The 22188-nt window shown below is 37.6% G+C and overlaps 1 protein-coding gene across 1 annotated transcript in view; it reads left to right on the top strand.

Annotated features, from left to right (window-relative positions):
* PDZD8 (PDZ domain containing 8) overlaps positions 1-22177 on the top strand; it is a 68753-nt gene extending 46576 nt beyond the window's left edge. The window contains 3 exon segments of the mRNA XM_004391293.3: positions 15841-16003; positions 18206-20259; positions 20262-22177. Coding sequence (XP_004391350.1) covers positions 15841-16003; positions 18206-20259; positions 20262-20411 — 2367 coding nt within the window. The 3' untranslated portion in view covers positions 20412-22177.
* The last annotated feature ends 11 nt before the right edge of the window (positions 22178-22188 follow it).

Below are 22188 nucleotides of genomic sequence, written 5' to 3'. Positions count from 1 at the left end.
CCTCAAGCCCCTGATGCAGATCTATAAAAGTGCCTACTTAAGGGGCAGGGCTGTTTCGAGGGTCACATACCTGCCCGTTCACAGCTGAAGCAGTTGAAGTTAAACTTAGATGTTTGCCCTGTTGTACTGTGGCAGTGAGGACTAACGCTGTTGAGATGGGACCCCACAAGTCTATACGTGGGTGTAAGGCACTCAGAGTCTGCGGACCCCTGATACCTGTGGCCAGCAAAGGAGCTGTGCTGACCCTGTGTTCCTGGCCTAGAGGAGCCAGCAGCTTATTTGTTCCCTCTCCAAGGCCAGGAGAATGGGTCAGGGCACCTTTTGGGATCTACTTCCAGCCCAGTGGACTCCGGTGCAGAGCGCAGAGGGAGGAGATAAAAGGGAGAGAGGTTTTTCCCAAATGGGCTTTTTTTTTTTTTTAAATCCCCGCAAAAGGGTGCATGCATGTACTTATCCTAGCCTCTTGGCAGCTGCTCTTCACTGGTTCGGAGTGTCCAAGCAGAATCTCTGCTGCCGGCTCTCTCTCGATGTGGAAACTGCTTCCCGAGCGCATGCACAGCACAGCTGTTTGCCTGCTTCACTGCGGACTGGTGTGGCTGTGGCGCTGCAGTTTCGCCGCCGTGGCTCTAGCACTCCTCACCTCTTCCAAACGGTCTCCCTCTCCCATATCACTCAGACAGATTTTTTAACCTTGCCTTGTTCAGGGCTGCCAGATATTCACATGGAATCAAATCACTTGTTTTTCCAGTTCTTTGTTGTAAGAGGGATATAGGAAGCGTCTAACTACTCCTCCATGTTGACCACCTGGCCCAGCACATTTCTGCATAAACATACCCCATTCTTCAGATCTCTACATGTGCCAGACCTTAGCCTGTTTGCCCTCAGATACATTCCTGGGCATATGTGACAAGTGGGCTAACCCTTGCAGGCCATATTTCCAAGGCTTCAGTGTCAGCCAGCTCTTTCAGCTGGGCTTGACCAATGTGAAGCACTAGTGGGATATGGGAGTGGACTGGGAAAGCCAGGGTATTCTCCCTCTCCTTCTCTGCCTTGAACAACATGTCTGGCAGTAGCTGTTTCTCCTCCATGGTTCCATGCTTCTCACAGGACAGGCCCATTGTGATTCCAGCTTCTAATTGATGCTCCAGGCTTTGGCCTCTACCTCCTCCCCCCTCTGTCCTTCCAGCCTAAGGATGATAGTGGCTTCTTGCTGTTGCCTCCTTGTCCCCTGCTTGGTTCTCAGTTCTTCCATCACCAAGTAGCTATTCATCTGTCTTCAAGTCTCTCTGTTTTAAATACTCAGGTGGTTTTTGTGTCCTTATCAGACGCTGACTGACATACCAGTTAATCATTTCCTCTGGGAAACCTTCCCCACCTAGCATGAAACTCCTTGGTAATACTTGACCACAGTTGCAATTTTACATTTATTTGTATGATGATTTGATTAGTGTTGCCTCCACTAATATCTTCCACTACAGTAGGTACCATGTTTGTTTTTGCTTACAACACTTGGCATTTAGTAGGTATTCAGTGAATGTTTTGGGGAAGAGTGAAGCTGGCTATCTGGCCATGAGTCTCCATTTACCTTCAGTCCTTTAACCTCATGCTTCCAGGCTTCACCATGACTTTTAGGCACACTTATGTCTCCTTTCTCTGCCAAGGCTTTCTCTGATGTGTATTTTAGCCAAATAAAAATGTTTAGGTTAAAGAAGTCTACAGAATAAGATCTGCTGCTTAATATCCTCTGTGAAATACCTGGGTTTTAGAGTGAGCATTTTAGTTTACAGATATGGCACATAATGATGTAAATATTTTATTTCTGACATTATTAAAAACAGCAAAAGAACTTCTTATTCTATGTGTATGGTTCAGTGTAGCCTAAATAAAATTATTATGTATGATCTAAAATTTTACTTGCCTTACATCCCTTTTAGTTTTGGAGAGTTTTAGAAGTCTTGCTGAATGATATTGAATGAACCTACACTACAAAGTCCAGATCTGTCCACATATTGTTGAATATACGTATAAAGAGTCTAAAAGAGCTCCCTAAAGAACTGTGATTTCAAGTAAGAACATCTGAGACAGACCAGTTTATAAATACATTAAGCTAGATGCCTTAGAGTTGGCATTTTGGTGTGCTTGTTTAAGGCCAGATACCTTGCAGGTAGCATTTTGGTTCTCCTATTTAACCGTTTGCCATTTACAAGCTTAATCCTATCAAAAGGAAGAGAAAGATTAAAGCAAATAAAGCTTTTTTGAAAATGTCAGTTTTTATGAAAACTCTGGTTGGACAATATTTGCAGATACAGTAGGGACTCAGTGAAATTTTAACCATATATAATGTTGTATAATTTGACTTCTTAAATAAACTAAGTGACTGAGCTTTAATAGTAAATCCTGTGCAGCATTTCCAATCTTAAAGTTCGTCTTGGTTAAAAATGAAGGATACAGTTTTCTGTCTTAGGTTTGTCTCAGGTTTTCTAAGTGTATTTAGTAAGATTGTGAAATGGCAGGGAAAAGAGTAGGAATTTATTAACCAAAAGATTGGCGGTTCAAACCCACCCATTGGCACCTTGGAAGAAAGGCCTGGTGATCTCCTTCTAAAAGGTCATAGCCTTGAAAACCCTGTGGAGCGCAGTTCTACTCTGCAACACGTGGGGTCCCCATGCATAGGAATCAACTCCAAGGCAACTGATCTGGCTTGTTTTTGTTAGGAAGTAGTAGTTCATGGTACTAAACTGAGATCTCCAGCACTCACACCATTTTTGAATTTTACTGTAAGTGTCAAGTACATCGTGTTTGGCAAAGTCAGTGAAAATGAGGGAATCTCTCAGTGAGGTGAATTGACACAATGGCCAAAACAGTGGACTCAGACATACCAACATTGCCCAGGACCAGGCAATGTTTCTTTCTGTTTTACATAAGGTTACCATCAGTCTGAGATGACTCCACGACAGCTAATAACACAATCATTTACTAATTTAAAGTTGTTTAAAATGAATAGGCTAAAAGTAAACCTAGGTTATAATTTTTATTTTTGTCTTTGTTGCCCCTATAGGGCAAATGGAAAGCGGTAGCAACAGCAATACTTATTAACTCACATATCCTCTTGTGTCAGTCTTTTTGGTAGTTCCGTAAGGTGTTGTATATTTCTCCACATAAATAAATATTGAATGTGAATAGAGTTTAAAGTGGGTTTGGGGACAGCTGTGTTTCCCATTTGTAAGTATGTTGATTTACATTGATATTGGATCATACTAGACAAATAGATTGCTATATTTGAAAGCTGTTTATATATAAACAGTATGCTCTATTCTGGAGAAGATAAGAATGTTTTATTAATCTCTGTAAATAAGAGGACTTCTTGGTAATTTATTATATTTCCTTAAAGGTTACCTAGTAATTCTTAGAGTATGAACAGATGGTTTATTTTCTAAATGAATGTGTGAGTTATCTTTTGTAAACTGATTAACATACATTCCTGAGAATGTTGTCAGAAGTCTAAGTAGGGAGCTATTGAATATAAGGAAGTAGTATCTTGAAGCAGATTTTTAATTTTTGTGATGATACACTCATCTGTGAAATTTGAGAAAATTTGCATATTTTAAAAGTCAGTTTTTCACCTACCTCTATCCATTTGAACCTGGTCTCCCAATTCCCAAGCCCACCGCTGGAGGTTTCTTATGTATTCTTCTAGAAATATGCCTGTGCATACTTTTAATTTTCATTTTGCCATTAGTAGGACCATTTGTTCTCTTTTAAGTTTTTATCTTTTAAAAATTATCAGCTTTTTACATGATCAGTACACAAACCCAAACAACGTGAAGGGATAGAGCAAAATTTCTGATCAAGATGTCATTGCAAATTTTTTATTTGAGGCTGATTTCCCCCGCCCCCTTTAACCACATAGCAATGAGAAAAGTAAATATAAAAAGAGCAAAATTAAAAATATGTGCCTACCCTGGCAACATTATAAATATGTCTATAGATAAGGAACAGAACAGATAGACAAAATGGTCAGCAAGGCTGAAGCTGCTCTGAGTCTGGGAACAGGCAGGCTGTAACTGGGAGTTTGGTGCTATAGAGTAATTAGAACTAGGTGTGCCTCCTGCAAATAGTGGACTCAGTGTGTGCAAGCAGGGAAATGGGACAGGGAAACTGAGTACTTAGGGAGGCAGGAGAAAACAGACATGACCAGGGCCTGATTTTGATAACAGGATCTGTGATATCCCCACTATCACTTCAGGACTGGAACTTTGAGGTATTTATATAAGCCTTGCTTCTAGATTGGGGAATACTGGGAGCTAAGTGGGGGCAACTGCAAAACTCTGGGCGGCATGGGTGTCTTTCCACCAAAAGTCTGCAATCCAAAATACCAAAACATGAGAAAACCAGTGCTAAGAAAAACAGCCAACAAAATCTGCGTTTGAGAGATGAATTCACTCCAGATAAACAAACTGAAAGTAGTATAACAATTTAAAAGTGACTTTAAAATCATTATATTTAGAATCCTCAAGTAGATTAAGGGATATTGCGGGGTGGGGAGGAACCAAGGACCTTTGGTTAAATACCTTAGATTGAACACTCAGGTTTAGCTTTAATGCCTTCCCAAGAAACTGCTGTTTAAAGGAATAAGAATATATATATATATATATATATATTTTTTTTTTTTTTTTTTTTAATTAGGAAGTAGTAGTATATATATTAGGAAGTAGTAGTTCATGGTACTAAACTTAGATCTTTAGCACTCACACCACATATATAGAATATAAAACCAAAAACCCATTGTCATCGAGTCAATTCTGACTTACAGCAACCCTATAGGACAGAGAAGAACTGCCGCATAGGGTTTCCAAGGAGCAGCTGGTGGATTTAAACTGCCAACCTTTTGGTTAGGAGCCGAGCTGTTAACCACTGTGCCACCAGGGCTCCATGTAGAATATTACATATATATGTATGTATGTGTGTGTGTGTATGTATGTATATATATGTATGCATATGTATATATACACACACACATACATATTTTTGATTCTTTTTCTCTGAAGAACTTTGATACATACATTCTCAAAATAACTGGCCTTACATTCTTCAGAAATACCAAGGTCATGATGAAAGGTAAGGACTGAGAAACTATTGTAGATTAAATTAAACTCAAGAGACGTGGTAACTGAATGTAACCTGTAACCCTGAATTGGATCTTGACATGAGGGAAAATTTTTTCTTTTTCCTATAAAGGACATTACTGAAACAATTCACAAAATTTGAATATGTTCTGTAGATTAGGTAATATGGTATTGTATCTGTGATAGTTTTCTGACTTTGATTATTGTACTGTGGCTATGTAATAGGATATCCTTGTTAGGAAATACATACTTAAGCATTTACATGTAAAGAGGCATCATGTCTGCAGAGTATTTTCAAATGGTTCAGGAAAAAACCCACAGAGTGACAGACAAATGTGGCAAAGTGTTAATTGGGAATTCTGAGTACAAGTTAAGTGGAAATTCTTTGTACCAGTCTTGTAACTTTTCTGTAAGTTTGAAATTATTTCAAGATAAAAAGTTATTTAAAAAATATTTGTCTCTGAGGCTCTTACACTTCCTTAATATAGGAATTCACCCTGTCGAAGTAATAGTGGTAATATATGAAGCTAAAGATTGGCTTGGTAATTCAGAACCAGAGCTGTTTCTGTTTGACAAAGGAATTTAAAAAGGCAAGAGTGTCCCACTCTAATGTTTCCATAACAACCTCAGCCTTTGCATACTTTTCAGATCGTTGTATTTCACTGGAATGGTTTATAAAATTTAAATTTGTTTAAAATCAAAACATTAATGGAGACTTCAGTAAGATTAAGAGAGGGGAAGAGAGAAGAAACCTGGATGTATTACAGAGTAATCATTCAGACGAAATTATTTCCTACCAGCCTTTTGAACCTGGTCAGATCATCATTTTTACTTCCTTAGGTCAATTTTATTTGTATAATGGAGTTTACTTTTTCAGTGTATTTCTAGATCTTTGTTGTCTTTTAGATGAGGCGACCAAAGGATGGAATTCTAATTCACCTTCCAGTTGCTTTCAAGACTAGCATATCAGATGGCCAACCTGGTATTCTGTTTGAAGATTGAAGAGCCTCGCTTGTATTGTCACCCAGAAAGAAGTGTTCCCTGTCCTCCTGAGGATAATGAAAGTACCTAGGTTGTGCTGGGTGTTTATGCCCATGGCCTCATTTCATCTTGACAACAACCTAGTGTAGTAGATATTATTTTCCCCTTTTTACAGATGAGACTCACAGAGGTTGAATCACTTAGCTAAGGTTACAAAACTGCTGAGCGTTAGAACCAGAATTCAAACACAACTCCAAGAACAAAGCCACTCGAGGCCACATTGCAATTTTTCTTCAAAAAAGAATTTTGAATCTGCCCTAGTACTCAGGAGGGACTGGTCTCAGTGGTTTTTCAGCTATCCATTATGAGTGGGTTACTGAAAATTTAGGTGTGATACTGAGAAGGGAAATGTTTACATATAGAATGTTATTTAAAATACCTTTTAGCCATATAATTTAGGACTTACTGCGTTACTGTTCAAACTTGCCCCTTTAAGAACCTCCCCCCCCCTTTTTTTTCAAATGATTTTTGTCATCATTTGGGACAGGGGTGTGAAAATTTACACCTGCAGTAGCATTTCTCCTTAGCTGACAGGTTGTTTTTCATTGATCTGACTTATAAATTTAAGAACTATCTTGATTTATACCTTTATGAATTGCTTAAACTGTAATGACAGGTCTTTGAAAAGTTCTGCAGGAGTTTATAGTAATTTTTATGCCAAGAGATAAAAATAAGACATTTGTCCTATGTCTCTCTCAAAGAGTTATACTCTGTGAAAAAGAGTGCAGTCATGTATATCCAAATTGTGAATCCTTTTTGCTGATAAGAGACAGTTTTAAAGAGTACAGCTAATACATCTAACATCTCCATTTTTCTGTTAGAGTAGTGAAACTGAATGGAAGATGATAGAGAATTTAGTTGGGTCCTTGGTACACGGCTGGAAGGTAAATACAACCTCACTAAAAGCAACGTATATTGTTAACCAAGTAGTTGCGGTTCCTGTGAAATACTTCAGCATTGATCCTGGGTTCTGTTACAGCTGTCATGCTTTGAAATAGATTGAAATCATAGTGGGATCCTTCAGAGACTCAGTATTCTATTTCTTTTCATGAGTATTTCCTTTTTCATTCTAGACCCTAGAAATTGCTTTATTAACTTCTCAGAATGATAATTTTCTTGAAATATGCTTCATAAAGAGAAATTGAGTATTCGTATTCTAGTTCTAACTAAATCACTTTCCTTCAAAATTGAATCAAATGTTACTTGTGTTACCTTAGACACAACAGCCACAACAATGGACTCAAACATAATAACAATCCTGAAGATGGCTCAGAACCAGGCACTGCTTTGTTCTGTTTTACCTAAGGTCTCCATGAGTCAGAGCCAACTCAAGGACAGCTAACATCAACAACACGTTCAACTTCCCGATCACCTTATAGCATTAATTAGCATATTTAAATTCTTCTTATACCACCGTTGCCATTTATTAACTTTATCTTCGGCATGAAGTTGCTGGTGGAATTGATACGCTTCTTTTTTTTGAAAGGTCTTTTAGTCAAATGAACCAACCAGAATTCCCTCCCTCCTCACATAGACTGAACTTGTCTAGCAGCTGTAATAATGAACTTTTTTCAATTCTTCAGGTATATCGTTAGCTCTCATCACCTGCCTTCAAATCTGCTGCTCTCTTTGTTAGATATTTTGCTTCTACTTCTGACCTGACAAACTCCTACTCATCCTTCAAATGTCAAATTAGATTTATTTTTTCAGGGATGCCTTCGCTGCTCTCTAAATATTAGTTAAGTAGCTCCTATTAAATCACCAGTCCAGAACAAACTCATTGCCGTCGAGTCAATTCCAACTCACAGTGACCCGGTAGGACAGAGTAGAACTGTCTCATAGGGTTTCCAAGGCTGTAATCTTTATGGATGCTGACTGCCACATCTGTCTCCCTCAAAGCATCTGGTGGGTTCGAACCGCTGAGCTTCCAGTTAGCAGCCTAGCGCATTAACCACTGAGCCACCAGGACTCCTCTATTAAATCCCACATTATTGTAATTACTTGTTGATGCCTACCTTTCCTGCTTCCATGAGGCCAGGGAAGCTCGTCATTGGTGTTCGTGCTGTACCTCCTAGACCCAGCACACAGTGCCTAAGCATTTGCATACGTGAGTGAATTAACTAGTGCATTTGTTTCCATTACGTTTCATCCTTAGACAGTAGCTTCACTATAAGTTATGTTAAACATGTATCTCTTAGGTCAGCATTAGTGATTTGTCTGAAGATGTTGCCACTATTCCATTTTGGTGGGGCAGGATTATAGAATACCCCATTTTCTGATGCTGTCATAGGCATCTTTTTTTATTGTGTTATAATCAGTATTCTGGTAGAATAGGCATTGGTTTCCATTATGAGCCAGAAGGGCCAGGAATGGTTATTTGCATTTAAAATCCTGCTATGAAGAATTCAGCTTTATACTGGCCTGGTGTACATGTGTGTACTGATTATTGTGTCCTAGGTGCTTTTTACTTGTCTTCCTTCCCTGCCCTGCTACTCTACATAGAAAGCTAGGTAATAGTCTTCATGATGTCTTTTTCAGAAACTTATTTGATGAAAGAATGCTCAGAAGCATACAGCCAATTTGGGGTCTTTCATTTAGTGAACTCCTTATTCTTTTCTTGTGTTTTTGTTTTCCACTCAGTGTCACAAGCTCATGTACAAGAGAACTTCTCGTAAAATAAAAGCTGTATTGGTGTGTTATTAAAATACATCCTATCTGTTTTAGAAAATTATGTCTCTGTTAGGAAGGGATTAAAAAATCAATATGTTGTTTTTCCCCCCTAGGTGAAAATAAGGCAGCCCAGCTGAGTCTAAGAAAGGCTGAAAGGCTGTCAGAGTGTGAGGGCTCTTAAAGGCTAGCTTGGTGTTTTTACTAAATTGCTCCCCACAAGAGAGATGCACATACAGCTAGAATTTTTTCACCTGTGTTTGACATTATTGGTGGAGTTAAATGCAGGCTGTCCACCATCGTTATGTATTGAACCCTGCAATTCCACTCATATAATTGCTGCTTTGTTAGCATGTGTCAGAAATTCTTGACAATTGATAAACCTTTTTTTAATGTCAGAGAAACAATGTTTCTACTCTAGTAGAAATCTACTTTTTTGTTTCAACAAAATTCAGGCCAGTTGATTACAGGCTAAGCCACAGACAAAGCACTTTACGTCCTACCTTTATAATTTATTTGTAGCTTTCCAGTTTAGAAAGTACAGCACTTGGAGTTATTAAATGAGATATTGTTTATGACTGTCTCTATGCCTGGTCAGCTAGAACCCATTTGAAAGAAACAGATACCCACTGAGGCTAGCTTAAGCCCCAAAAGGGGTACTTACTCTGAGGATATCAGGGTGTTTCATGGATCCCAAGGGCAGATGTCAGGCCCACTGTGGATAGTTGTGTGGGTTAGGTGCTGCACCGCTTTAGGCAGGAGTGCAGCCAGGCCTGAGAAACCAACTAGAACCACACCAAGTCACTGCCAGGCCTGTCCTCTGGCTATGTGTATGCTTTAGTCTTCACTCTACAGAATGGTTTTCTCTGCTTCCCAGTCCGTAAGAAAATACGCAGGTGCTCACAGCTACAGTATATTTATTCTGTTCAAGGACTCTCTGAGTCTGAATTCCAAACATCCAGGAAGGCCCTCTGATTGACCCAGCTTGGTTAGATACATGCACCTGGGCCATCTAACAAGGCTGAGCAGGAGAGTTATTTGTATCAGCGTGGCTGTTCCCACTATAACCATATGGGAGACTCGAGGGTTCAGAGATAGTCCCCAAGGACTGTGAGAGGACTTGGTAGACATTAATGTCTGTTTTACTAAGCATAGAAACCAAACCAAACCCGTTGCTGTTGAGTCAGTTCTGATTCATAACGACCATGTAGGACAGAGTAGAACTGCCCCGTAGGGTTTCCAAGGCTGTGATCTTTATGGAAGCAGGCTGCCGCATCTTTCTCCCGTGGAGCGGCTGGTTAGCAGATGAGCACATAACCACAGTGCCACCAGGGCTCCTTTCCTAAGCGTATAAGAAGTGCTTAATAAATATTAATCATTTTATTCCTTCTTTGTATAATACAGTGTCAGTCGTGCCACAAAGTACAGGTTTAAGCATGTTTATGGCAAATAGATATTAATAGAGTTTGTAAACTCCATGTACATTTATTACAATATATTGTAGGACTTTTTTTTTATTAAATCAGAATATGTAGGATTCTGTGATGTATTCTGACATGTTCTATAAAATGCTTCTTTTTCCTAGTAAAATGTGTCTTGTTATGATAGAGTGGGAGTTTTCTCTCTTGCTAAATTTCAACTGATATCATAATGATTTTAATTACCTGAGATGCCCTGCACTCCTGACTCCATCTCTTTGCTGTACCGTGGATATTTATGCTTTGGCAAGGCCCGGAATGATAACCTCTCCTACCCCACCCATCCCACTACCCCAACTCCAAGACTATCTGTTCAAAGTCGTCTTGTCTTTCAAGACGTAACTCTCCCCAGACCACCTACCTGAAGGTGGTTTTGGCCTCTCCTGAATTCCCATCACATTATCCACACATCTCTTGTTGCACATTGTGCTGCAGTCTCGAAGTATATGTTAGATACTCTCTTTAAAAAGAAAAAAAAATGCTAACCAATATATAGATAATGGCCACAGTGCTTCCAACCCTCTGAGAAAGGTAAGGTCCTTGTGGTCTGAGCAGTCTCAGGACCTTGGAGCTTAGAGAGCTTATTACATAGCCACAGACTGGGACTTGGAGGGTTTGGCCTAATACTCCCAGACAAATTTCATGAATGTAAGCAGATGACTGCTTCAGAAGGGAGAGGTATTTTGACCCCATTTACTATTACCTCCTCTGGGGCAGAAGTCTTGATCCTCACTTGGGACACCAAGGGGCCAGGCTGTCTTGTTCTCTAGCAGAAATATACAAAGCAAACTTTCTCAGTCTCCAAAGATTTCGAGTGAGAAGTTCTATAGGTATTAACTTTTCTATCATTGTAGCTTATCTTTTGGAATAGAAGAGCAACCAGATTTTGGTGAACTTAAAAGCAGCCACTTGGCTTCCTATGAAAAAGGAAAAACTGTTAACATGGTGATTGTTAAAAATTTGACCAAGCACCTCCCATCTATAATTTATATTTGTATTCATCATCACAGATATTTTGCCTCTACCTTCACCCCTTTTCTCTTTTTTAATAAAGATTTCACAATCAGCAATCCAGAGAACAATATAATATTGATCCCTGTTCATTTTTTCTTCACTCTGCTCTTACTTGGCTGTAAGAAATGTAACTTTCTTCTCCCTGCTGTTCCTCTTTCTTTTCCCTTTTCTTTTTATTTCGCTTATACTGAAATATGACGCATGTCTTCAGTCTCCTGAATAGAGGAAGCTTTCTAACATGAGGAAAAAACTTATAACTTTGTGGAAAAGTAGATCTTCACCGCCATCAGTGTAATTTCTACTCTTTGGAAGTACAGGTCATGATTGAGCCCATTATTTCTAGTGGGTTTGAACACTGGTGGTTTTGTTGCCTTACTAAATGTTGACACTGCAGTTACTATCTTTGTCTTTTTTATTGAGAGGTCTTTTTTAATCACATAATTATAAAATTAGTTTCTCAGCCTTGTCCTATAAAATAAATTAACATTTGATAATATAATAATTAAAAGAAGCAGGAATAAAAGTATGTCTAAAAAAAACACACACATGAAAGGTAACCCAGGTTTTTATTTACTGTTAAACTAAAAAATAATTAGGATAAACCTTTAAATTTTTATCAAATACTTGCATGTGGGTAAAAAAAAATTAAGTATACAAAATAATAAAGAGCAGCAGTACTCTTGTCTCCCCAAGCTCCCCACCCTCACACCATAACAACCACTTTTAAACTCTGATTGGTGTAGGGGCTACCTTCTCTTCTCTAGACAATATGCATACATCATCATTTCTTAATATATCAAATTTTAGACAACCTGTTGACTTTCTGCTATAACAGATGAGGATGTAGCCCATTCCCCCTTATCCCAAATTTCAGTAGAGTTACATCACAATTTGTACTCATTTCTAAACTTTCTCTTTCCTTTCCAATCTTTATACCTTCCTTTTAAAAAAAAAAAAAAAAAATCGTATTACATTGACTGTGCCCTCCGGTACAATGTTGAATTGAAATGGTAAGAGCAGACATCCTTGCTTTGTTCCTGATCTTAGGTAGAAAACACTGAGTCTTTCACCTTTGAGTATTATGTTCAATGTAGGTTTATGTAGATAACCTGTAATCAGGTTTAGGGAGTTCCTCTGTATTACTGATTTGCCAAGGGTAGTTTTTAATCATTAATGGATACTGAATTTTGTTAAACGCTTTTTTTTTTAATTGTTGAACTATTTATATGGTTTTTTCCCTTTCTTTTGATAATATGGTGAATTACTTTGACTGATTTCTGGCTGTGAAGCCAACCTTGGAGTCCTGGGATCAATGCCACTTGGTTATGATGGTTTATCCTTTTTATATATTGTTGAATTGAATTTTCTAAAAATTTGTTAAGAAATTTTGCATCTGTGTTCATCAGAGATATTAGTCTGTAGTTCTTTTTTGTGTTTGTCTGGGATTTGGAATTAGTTAACATGGGCCTTAACATATAATTTGGGAAGTGTTCTATTTTCTAAAAGATTCTGGATAAGATTGTTATTCCTTACGTAGGAATTGAAACATGAAGTTATGAATTTGACGTATTTAATTGAGATAGAAATTCAAAATTTCTGTTTCTTTTTGGGTCAGTTTTATCATGTGTCTCTTTTAAGAGAATTTTTCTAGTTCACTTAGATTATCAAATGTATTGGCATATAGTTGTTCATAATACTATCTTGTTCTTTTAAAGTCTGTAGAACTCGTAGTGCTATTCCCCTCTTTTATTCTTGATACTGGTAATATGTGTTTGGGTTTTTTTGTTTGTTTTAATTCATAGATGATGTAAATCTGGGATACATATTCCTGATAAACTGGATGACAAATTAGCTCAGAAAACAAAATGATCTTGAGTTAGTACAGAGGATCTCTTTAACAAGATAACTCTTAATAAAAATAAATGTAAACTCTTTTGTTCCTGCCAGAAATGAAAACTAAACAATACGCTATTAAAAATACAGATCCATAAATGGGGGAAAATTATATAGTGCAGTGTATTTTGTGACTATTCTCGCTTTACAACGGTTTTACCCCAGTAGTAATGTCAGTTTGGTTCTAAAAGTCAGGTATCATTTGATGGTCTTCTGAACATTATCTTAAATTTTCATTAAAATAAATGTTTTTATATGATAGTCATTTTAAATGCTTTGTTTTGTCAGTTTTTTTAATTAAAAGGTGTTTTTATACTCTGAAACATTTTAATCAGTATTAAAACTTAATTAAGATGATAAAAGTTTCTGTCTAGTAGAGGCTGAAACTGTAATTCTGGAACTAGATACCATGTTTTTACTCAAATAACATGTGCCTTCTGCGTTTGTTTGCCGGCCGCACCCTTCCCCTGCAAGGCACCCTGACAGACCCTGCCATGCCAATCCTCTTCCGCGTGTTGCTGTAAAAAAAAGAAACAGTATAGCGCATTTACAAAAATACCTTGCGAGGGGAGGGCACGTCTGACAAACGCAGAAGGTGCGTATTAATTGCGTAAAAATACAGTAAGTCAGCATTGTGACCTTAAAAAAAAAAAACTTTTAATAAGAGAAGAACAAAATAGTGTCTTAAATTCTGTATAAGTATGAAATTAGAGCATTTACTAATAATCAGTAGGAAAAACAGGAGGGAAAGAGAGGTAATTTAGCATTTGACTTTATTAATTATTCCTACTGAAAACCTTGTCTGTTTCCATTTGGAAAATATATATACTTCAAGGATCGTTTGAAGTAAGAAAAGCAAAGGATAAAATATGATTTACCAGCAGAAAAAAAGATTAAGAAAGTAAACTACATTAAAACCTATACTGGCCTCAGTTCACTTCTCAACCCCATCTCCCCAACCTCCACTCCATTTTTAAGAGCAAAGAGTAAATCACAGAAAAACACAGTCCAACTCCAGGTGTTAATTTTTTTAATTTACAGTACTCAGACTCATACAGATTAGTTATTTACCCATTTGCAACCCTTAGCTTTCAGGAATTAGAAAAGTTTACATTCTGAATTTAGTTTTTGCACTCTGTATATTGAATGAATTTTTGATGTATTTTTAAGGAATTTTTGATGTATTTTTAAGGACTTTGTTAATTGAAAAGCACCTTAACATTATAAGGTGATTATTTACTCTTATCTATTGTAAGGCAGGACTAGGACAAATGTTTTTGGAGGTTTAAACACAAACGGAGAGTTCGTGAGTGGCGCAAACGGTTAAGCACTCCACTACTAGCCAAAAGGTGGGTGGTTCAAACGCAGAGGTGCCTCAGAAGATAGGCCGGGTGATCTGCTCCTGAAATGTCACAGCCTTGAAAACCCTGTGGAGCAGTGAGGTTATCATGAGTTTGAAACGACTCAATGGCAACAAACAACAAACACAAATGTTTTTTGGAGGGGTTGTTTTTGTTTTTAGTTTTGTAAACTTGTAAGTAATCAAAAGCTTGACCACATTTCCAATTTCTTGAGCATACTATGGTTAAGATTTTTCTTAATTTAAAAGCACTTTTGCAAAACCTGTTATTAACATTCAAATTAAAAAACAACTTCCAATAAGGACTCTTTTACGAGCCAGCATCATTAGGTAGGAAAATTGAATTTCTAAGTTTTAAGTGTGGTATGTATATGAAAGTAATACAGACAGTTGCATATTTGGATGTTAACAACGTTATTTGGCAAAGTCCTTTATGAGATATCCTTGAAGAAAAGGACTAAAATGTGAGCGGGATGATAATACAGTAAGACTGATTTGTAATTGAACTAAAACACTGATTGAATTCTTGTCACCTGAAGGGATGTAGCATGCTAGCCTGGTCCACATTTTTATCAGTGATTTGAATGAATGAGGACAAGTACCTTTTTTTTTTTTCTTTTTTAATTCACAGATGACATAAACCTGGGACACATATTCCTGATAAATCGGAGGACAAATTAGATTAGAAAACACAATGATCTTGATGAGTTAGCACAGAGGATCTCATTAACAAGATTACTCTTAATAAAACATAAATGTAAACTCTTTTGTCCCTGCCAAAAATGAAAATTTAACAATACCTGGAGTTTCCAGAACACATCTAATGACATGGACAGTTATTCCCATTATATTTGAAAAGTGCAAGATTTAGAATTATATTCACAATGGGATCTCAATTTTGTGTTAAAATATGTATTTAAAAATACAAAATATTAACAGTAGTACTAGATAGCATGATTAGGAGTGGTTTTCTTTTCTTTTTGCCTGTTTATTTCCAGATTTTCTCCAGCAAGCATGGATCTTTAAAAAAAACACACTGATGATAAGAAAGTGTTTAATTTTTTTTTTTTTGATGGCCTGCACGTGCAATCTGAGAATGTTTATTTATGTTGTTCCAATAAAGATTTCCTCCCTCCTTTGTAACAACAGTGACAGTGGTGCAGAAGTCGGCATCAGCTGTGGTGTTTTCTGTGTTGTTGCTGTCTTGGTCCACTGCTGTGAATCCATTGAATCTGTTTTCTTTTTTTCCTCTTGATCCCAGGTTGAATTAGTAAAGGGGAATTTACAAAGTGTTGGACTTACACTTCGTCTTGTCCAGTCAACTGACGGGTATGCTGGGCACGTCATAATTGAAACTGTGGCCCCAAACTCACCTGCTGCAATTGCAGATCTTCAGCGGGGAGATAGACTGATCGCTATTGGAGGTAATTATGCTAATACGCAATATACTTTAGATTCAGGGAAAACTAGAAAGTAGATGTGGGTTTTTTCCTCTCTTCTTACTTATTTGTATAATAAGCACATATTAACTTTTATAATGGGAAGGAATAAACTTTATTAGAAATTAAAATCTGAAGGAGGCCTTAAAAATATATTTAAAACGTGTCATTTTAGTCCCGGTATATAAATCTTGGAGCCCTGGTGGCACAGTGGTTAAGTGCTCGGCTGCTAACCACGAAGTTGTCAGTTCGAATCCACCAGGTGTTCCTTGGAAATCCTGTGGGGCAGTTCTACTCTGTCCTAAAGGGTTGCTGTCAGTTGGAATCAATTCGATGGCAACAAGCTTTTGGTGTATAAATCTTTAAACCACTGCTATATAACCTCCCTAATTTTTCTTCACTTCCCACCTTCTACTCCTCTATTTTTTTATTGAATATGAAAGGGCAAGTCAACAGTTAGCTTCCTGTACGACAACCACCATTTCTACTCTGAGCCTAAAATTGGTAGTATTAGCACTACTACTGCCATCACTTAGGACTTGATAACGAAGAGGAGAATATTCCTTGTCCAAAAGAGCACCTGAACTAGCCTGTGGCCCCATACTGTCCCTGAATGGCCAGCCATTTGTTAGTATGCTTTCATTCTGCATTCAGCCCAGATCACTAGCACTAGTGAAGAAATGCATATCCCCTGCATGCCTTTCTGACAGTTGGATTGTTCTCAGCGACAACAAAAATGCTCTGTTGATAAGCAGATTATTTGCTTGGAGGTGTATGAATAAGGAGTAGAACTCACTGTGTACCCCAGTGGGAAAAAGTCCAAGTCTACCCATTCTAAACGTGTCAAGAGATTTCTTGAACATGTGGTCAGTCACAGTTGGTCTTTTAAGGACACTAGTGCGTTCTCCCACAGCTAAGACAACAAATAACGTACATAACAAAGTAGATCAGTTCCAAGATTATCTTCTGTTATGTGTCAAAGAACTTTGGCCTTTGATTCAAATCCATAGTTGCCATAAAATAATGAAAATGATTCAGTTGCAAACCTGTGAGCCCAGCTAAGTCAGCGTTTTCACGTAGAAATCCCACTGATGATGGCCTAAGCAGCACTTCTCAAACTTTCATGCGTGTTCCCATCACCTGGACTTGGTGTGAAAGTGCAGATTCTGATTTGGTGGACCTGGGGTGGGAGCCAAGATTTTGCATCTCCAGCAAGCTCTCAGATGATACTTACGCTGCTGGGCCACAGACACTTAGGATAGCAAGGGCATGAAATAGACCGTATCCATTATGTTAGCTGTTTAGCATAAATATGAGTTATCATCCATCAGCTGAAAACACAATTCAGTATAAAATTTTTATATCCTCAAGTACCTTGTTTTGGTTTTAACTACAAGATAAAATTCAGTTTTTTCTTTTTTATGTCCTTTTTTGAGTTTTTGTTTTAAATGACACATATAATACCTATTAGATGATAGATGGATATATAGATTAGATGGATAGATAGATGGATCAGTCCAAGAAATATAAATGTTTGCAGAGCAAAAAAGCAAAAGTCTTCCCCTTCACATCTCACATTTTTAAAAAATAATATTTATTGGGGTGAAGGATGGGCTGCATTTGTTTCCAAATGTAATGCACATTCATTGTAGAAAAATTGGAACATAATAGAAAAAAACTTTAATGTCTCTTTGCCTTTTTTCCTATACCTCCCCTGCCCCAACTCCAGGAGACAAGATTGAAATCCTCCTATGTGTTTTTTGTAATTGTCTTTCTTTCTTTTAATTTGTTACAGACTTTTCCCCACATCAACAAGTATCCAAAAAAAAAAAAAAAAGTTAATAGCTACAATTGATTTATTTATATGGATATACAATAATTTTGACAGAGAAATAATGTCATTTAACCCAGGAAAGAATGGAAAGCAATTAGTTAGCAGCTTGGCACCCTTGTAGGGTTTTTATGTCATCATTTGATTTGAAAGGGTAAACATTTCCAGGATATCAGCACATTCAGGGTTTGAGAATCCACATGCCGACGTATCCTAAAGCCAAGTAAAATAGTTTTAAGGTTTTCCTATTACATTTTCATTAGTTAGATAATTATGAGGTAATGTCAACTGTATTTAAGCAAATATGAGTTATTTTTATTGTGGTAATTTACATGTTTTCCCTTTTAAAAATATAGGTGTGAAGATCACATCCACACTCCAAGTGCTGAAGCTTATCAAGCAGGCTGGTGACCGAGTCCTGGTGTATTATGAAAGGCCTGTTGGCCAGAGTAATCAAGGTGCAGTGCTGCAAGATAATTTTGGACAGTTGGAGGAAAACTTTCTCTCAAGTTCATGCCAACCAAATTATGAAGAGGAAGCCGCTGGGTTGGCAGTGGATGCTGAAAATAGAGACCTAGATTCTGAATTTGAAGAGCTGGCAAGTGATGTCAGAGCACCAAATGAGTTCAAAGATGACGCACAGTCACTGAGTCACAGTCCTAAACGTACTCCAGCAGCACTTCCTGGGAAACCCCTTGGGACTCTATCACCAGTTTTAAACCGTAAATTAGTTGTAGGAAGTCACCCACCACTACCAAAACTTCCATCCAAAGAAGGAAATAAACCCATAGCCCTAAAAACTTCTGAGACAACAGATCCAGCACAGGTGTCAAAGCCCACCCAAGGATCTACTTTCAAACCCCCTGTGCCACCACGACCCCAAGTGAAACTTCCTTTGCCTTCTGTTGATGCCCCAAATCAGGTAGAACCAGATGCTCTTGTTGAAAAGCCAGAGAAGGTGCTGCCTTCTCTTCCTGCAGATAAAGTGGCTGAGAAGCAAGCAAAAAATGTGGATCACATAGAAGATGCAAGTGCATCTAAGCAGTCTTTAGTAAAGCAAGAAGTGGCTAAAGATTTTACTTCAGAAAGTCCCTGCCCTACTAAGGACAATTCAGATGACCCTCAAACGTGGGAATCATCAGAAATTCCTTATCGTAATAAGCTAGGAAAATGGACGAGAACCAGAGCAACCTGTGTCTTTGACATAGAAGCCTGCCACAGGTACTTAAATGTTGCACTGTGGTGCAGGGATCCTTTCAAGTTGGGGGGCCTCATCTGTTTGGGGCATGTTAGTTTAAAACTTGAAGAGGTGGCTTTGGGATGCTTAGCTACTTCAAACATGGAATACCTTTCAAAATTCAGACTGGAAGCCCCGTCCCCTAAGGCAGTGGTCACTAGAACCGCCCTTCGCAATCTGAGTATACAGAAGGGATTCAATGACAAATTTTGCTTTGGTGACATTACTATTCACTTCAAATATTTGAAAGAAGGAGAACCAGACCACCATATAGCTACTAACTTAGAGAAAGACAAAGAACTTCATTTGGTGGAAGAGGTTTCTGTCCTACCTAAAGAGGAGCATTTTGTTGGACAGGTGGGTTTAACAGAAAATAAACATAGTTTCCAGGATACTCAGTTCCAGAACCCAACTTGGTGTGATTACTGCAAGAAAAAAGTTTGGACTAAGGCTGCTTCCCAGTGTATGTTTTGTGCTTATGTTTGCCATAAAAAATGTCAGGAAAAGTGTCTAGCCGAGACTCCTCTTTGTGGAGCAGCTGATAAGCGAATGGACCGAACCCTGAAAAACCTCCGGCTGGAAGGACAGGAAACCCTCTTAGGCTTGCCTCCTCGAGTTGATGCCGACGCTAGCAAGTCAGTCAATAAAACAACAGGTTTGACAAGGCACATTATCAACACTAGCTCTCGTTTGTTAAATTTGCGTCAAGTCTCTAAAACTCGCCTTGTTGAACCAGGAACTGACCTAGTAGAACCTTCACCAAAACACACACCCAACACGTCAGACAATGAAGGCAGTGACACAGAGGTGTGTGGTCCAAACAGTCCTTCTAAACGGGGAAACAACACAGGAACAAAGTTAGTAAGAAAGAAGGGTGGTGTGGATGACAGTGTCTTCATTGCAGTTAAAGAAATTGGTCGTGATCTGTGTAGGGGCTTGCCTACTGAGGAAAGAATCCAGAAATTAGAGTTTATGTTGGATAAACTACAAAATGAAATTGATCAGGAGTTGGAACATAATAATTCCCTTGTTAGAGAAGAGAAAGAGACAAATGATACAAGGAAAAAATCACTTCTTTCTGCTGCTTTGGCTAAATCAGGTGAAAGACTGCAAGCTCTAACACTTCTTAGGATCCACTACAGAGCAGGCATTGACAATATCGAATCTCTAGAAAGTCTTTGTCTTTAGACCAGCACTCTAAAAAAGTAATCAAGTACACAGATGATACAGAAGAAGACCTTGACAATGAAATAACCCAACTAATAGACTCTCAGCCATTCAGCAGCATGTCAGACGACTTGTTTGGCCCATCTGAATCTGTGTAACAGGCAGTTTGTTTAAGCTTTGAAGTGATTGGGGAAAAGTTGAATCTAAAATACCACAGATACAACCACGTTTAAACTCTCTTCTGATGTACTTTGACCTGCTTCTCCAGTTATTTGCTTGTGTAAGAATAAGAATGAAAGAGGTTTTCTGGCAAAAACATGACCAGCTCACTAAACTGATTGTTTCAGAATGCATTTATAGCTATGCTTTTTGGGTTTCTACTGGGAATTTATTTTTACTAATTTATTTTTAACTTTTTTCTAACTATGTAAGCTAACATTTCATGTTTATGTATGTGTGGTGTCTCATTGTGTTATTTTCTTTCCTCTTAGTTTTTGAATTAGTGTTAACTAGGATACAGGCATTCCCCGGCTTAAAAACATCCAGTTTACATGCAACCCGTGGTTATGAACCAACCCTGTAAAGCCCATTATATTAAAAATTCGAGGTACCTACAATGGTTCATAATAACAAATGGGTGCTACTTTGCAACGCACATCAAAACATTATTATTATTACTGTGTTACAATGTTAAAGATATTTTAGTGTATCCAGAAGTGTTTCTTTAATGTTTTTTATGCATAGAAAGGTACACTATATACGATATACTAAGACAAACATTTGACTAAGTGACGTTAGATACGAAGGGTACCTAACTGTTCCCACTTACATACAAATTCGACTTAGAGACAGACTTAGGAAAGGAAATCGTTCGTAATCCGGGAACTGCCTGTACTGTCCAGATTCTTGAAATAGTTTCACTTCCATCACAGTTCTAACTACAGATTTGCTGCATGCCCAGATTGACAACAGCAATCACTGAGCGAACAGGTGTTGAATTTTTCTTTTGTGTTGTTACAAAGTTTGTCATCCTTACTTCCTTGGGACTTTTGTTACTTTGGGTTTTTTGGGTGCTTTTTGTTTTGTTTTTGCCAAATGTAATATGAAAGCAGATATTGCAGCTTTAGTCTGTTATGCTGATTTAGTAAAAAAAAATATTTTGCATATGTTGCTTGCTTTCTATGCTTCTGTGGAATTTTTTTCTAAAGCTTTTGTGCAGTTGAAGTATAGTAAGAATGTAGTGATTCACTGGAAGAGCTTGCATTTAAAAACAAAATGTAATGGGTAGTAATGGATAATAAATATAGAATGCAGTTGGTCAAGAGTTTTCTAGAGAGGATACCAAGATTTAATTACTGAAAAACAGTAACCAGCAGGATTTTGAGATATAATCTTTCCAAATGTTGATGCTTTCTTTCAAATAGAAGTTCTAAACATTTTTTATTTTTCATCTTCAGTTCTCCCATAGGAAATAAAGCATGTACCAGGATACTTAAAGTTTCAGCAGACTGTTCTTAAAATGGTTATTTTGATAACTAGTTTTGGCTAGTTTTGTCTTAGATGCATTTTCATATAGGAATATGTGTGAAGGAGAGGAATCATGGAAAATGTGTTTACTGCTTCATCTGATGTCTTACATTCAGGCTTAAAGGAATGATAATCACCCTGGATACTTCTGTAGTTCAGACTGTGTTCATTTGTTAAAAAAGAAAAATAAATAAAAATAGGCATTATAGATACATAGGAATTGGGGCCAATTCTCTGAAAATGAAGATCTACTATGATACTGAATCCATTTTGTGGATCCCAGTATCACATGACTGATGGGAAACATGTTAGTGTGACCTCTGTTGGTATACGGTAAAAGTTTTCTCCATTTGTATACCTACTATTTATTTATATATATATGTATATATATATATGTATATATATATA

This window comes from Trichechus manatus, unplaced genomic scaffold, assembly GCF_000243295.1.
Source record: "Trichechus manatus latirostris isolate Lorelei unplaced genomic scaffold, TriManLat1.0 scaffold00031, whole genome shotgun sequence".
In the NCBI taxonomy this organism is placed as follows: domain Eukaryota; kingdom Metazoa; phylum Chordata; class Mammalia; order Sirenia; family Trichechidae; genus Trichechus; species Trichechus manatus.
The sequence above is the reverse complement of the archived record's forward strand: the minus strand, read 5'-3'. Positions and strand labels throughout refer to the sequence as shown.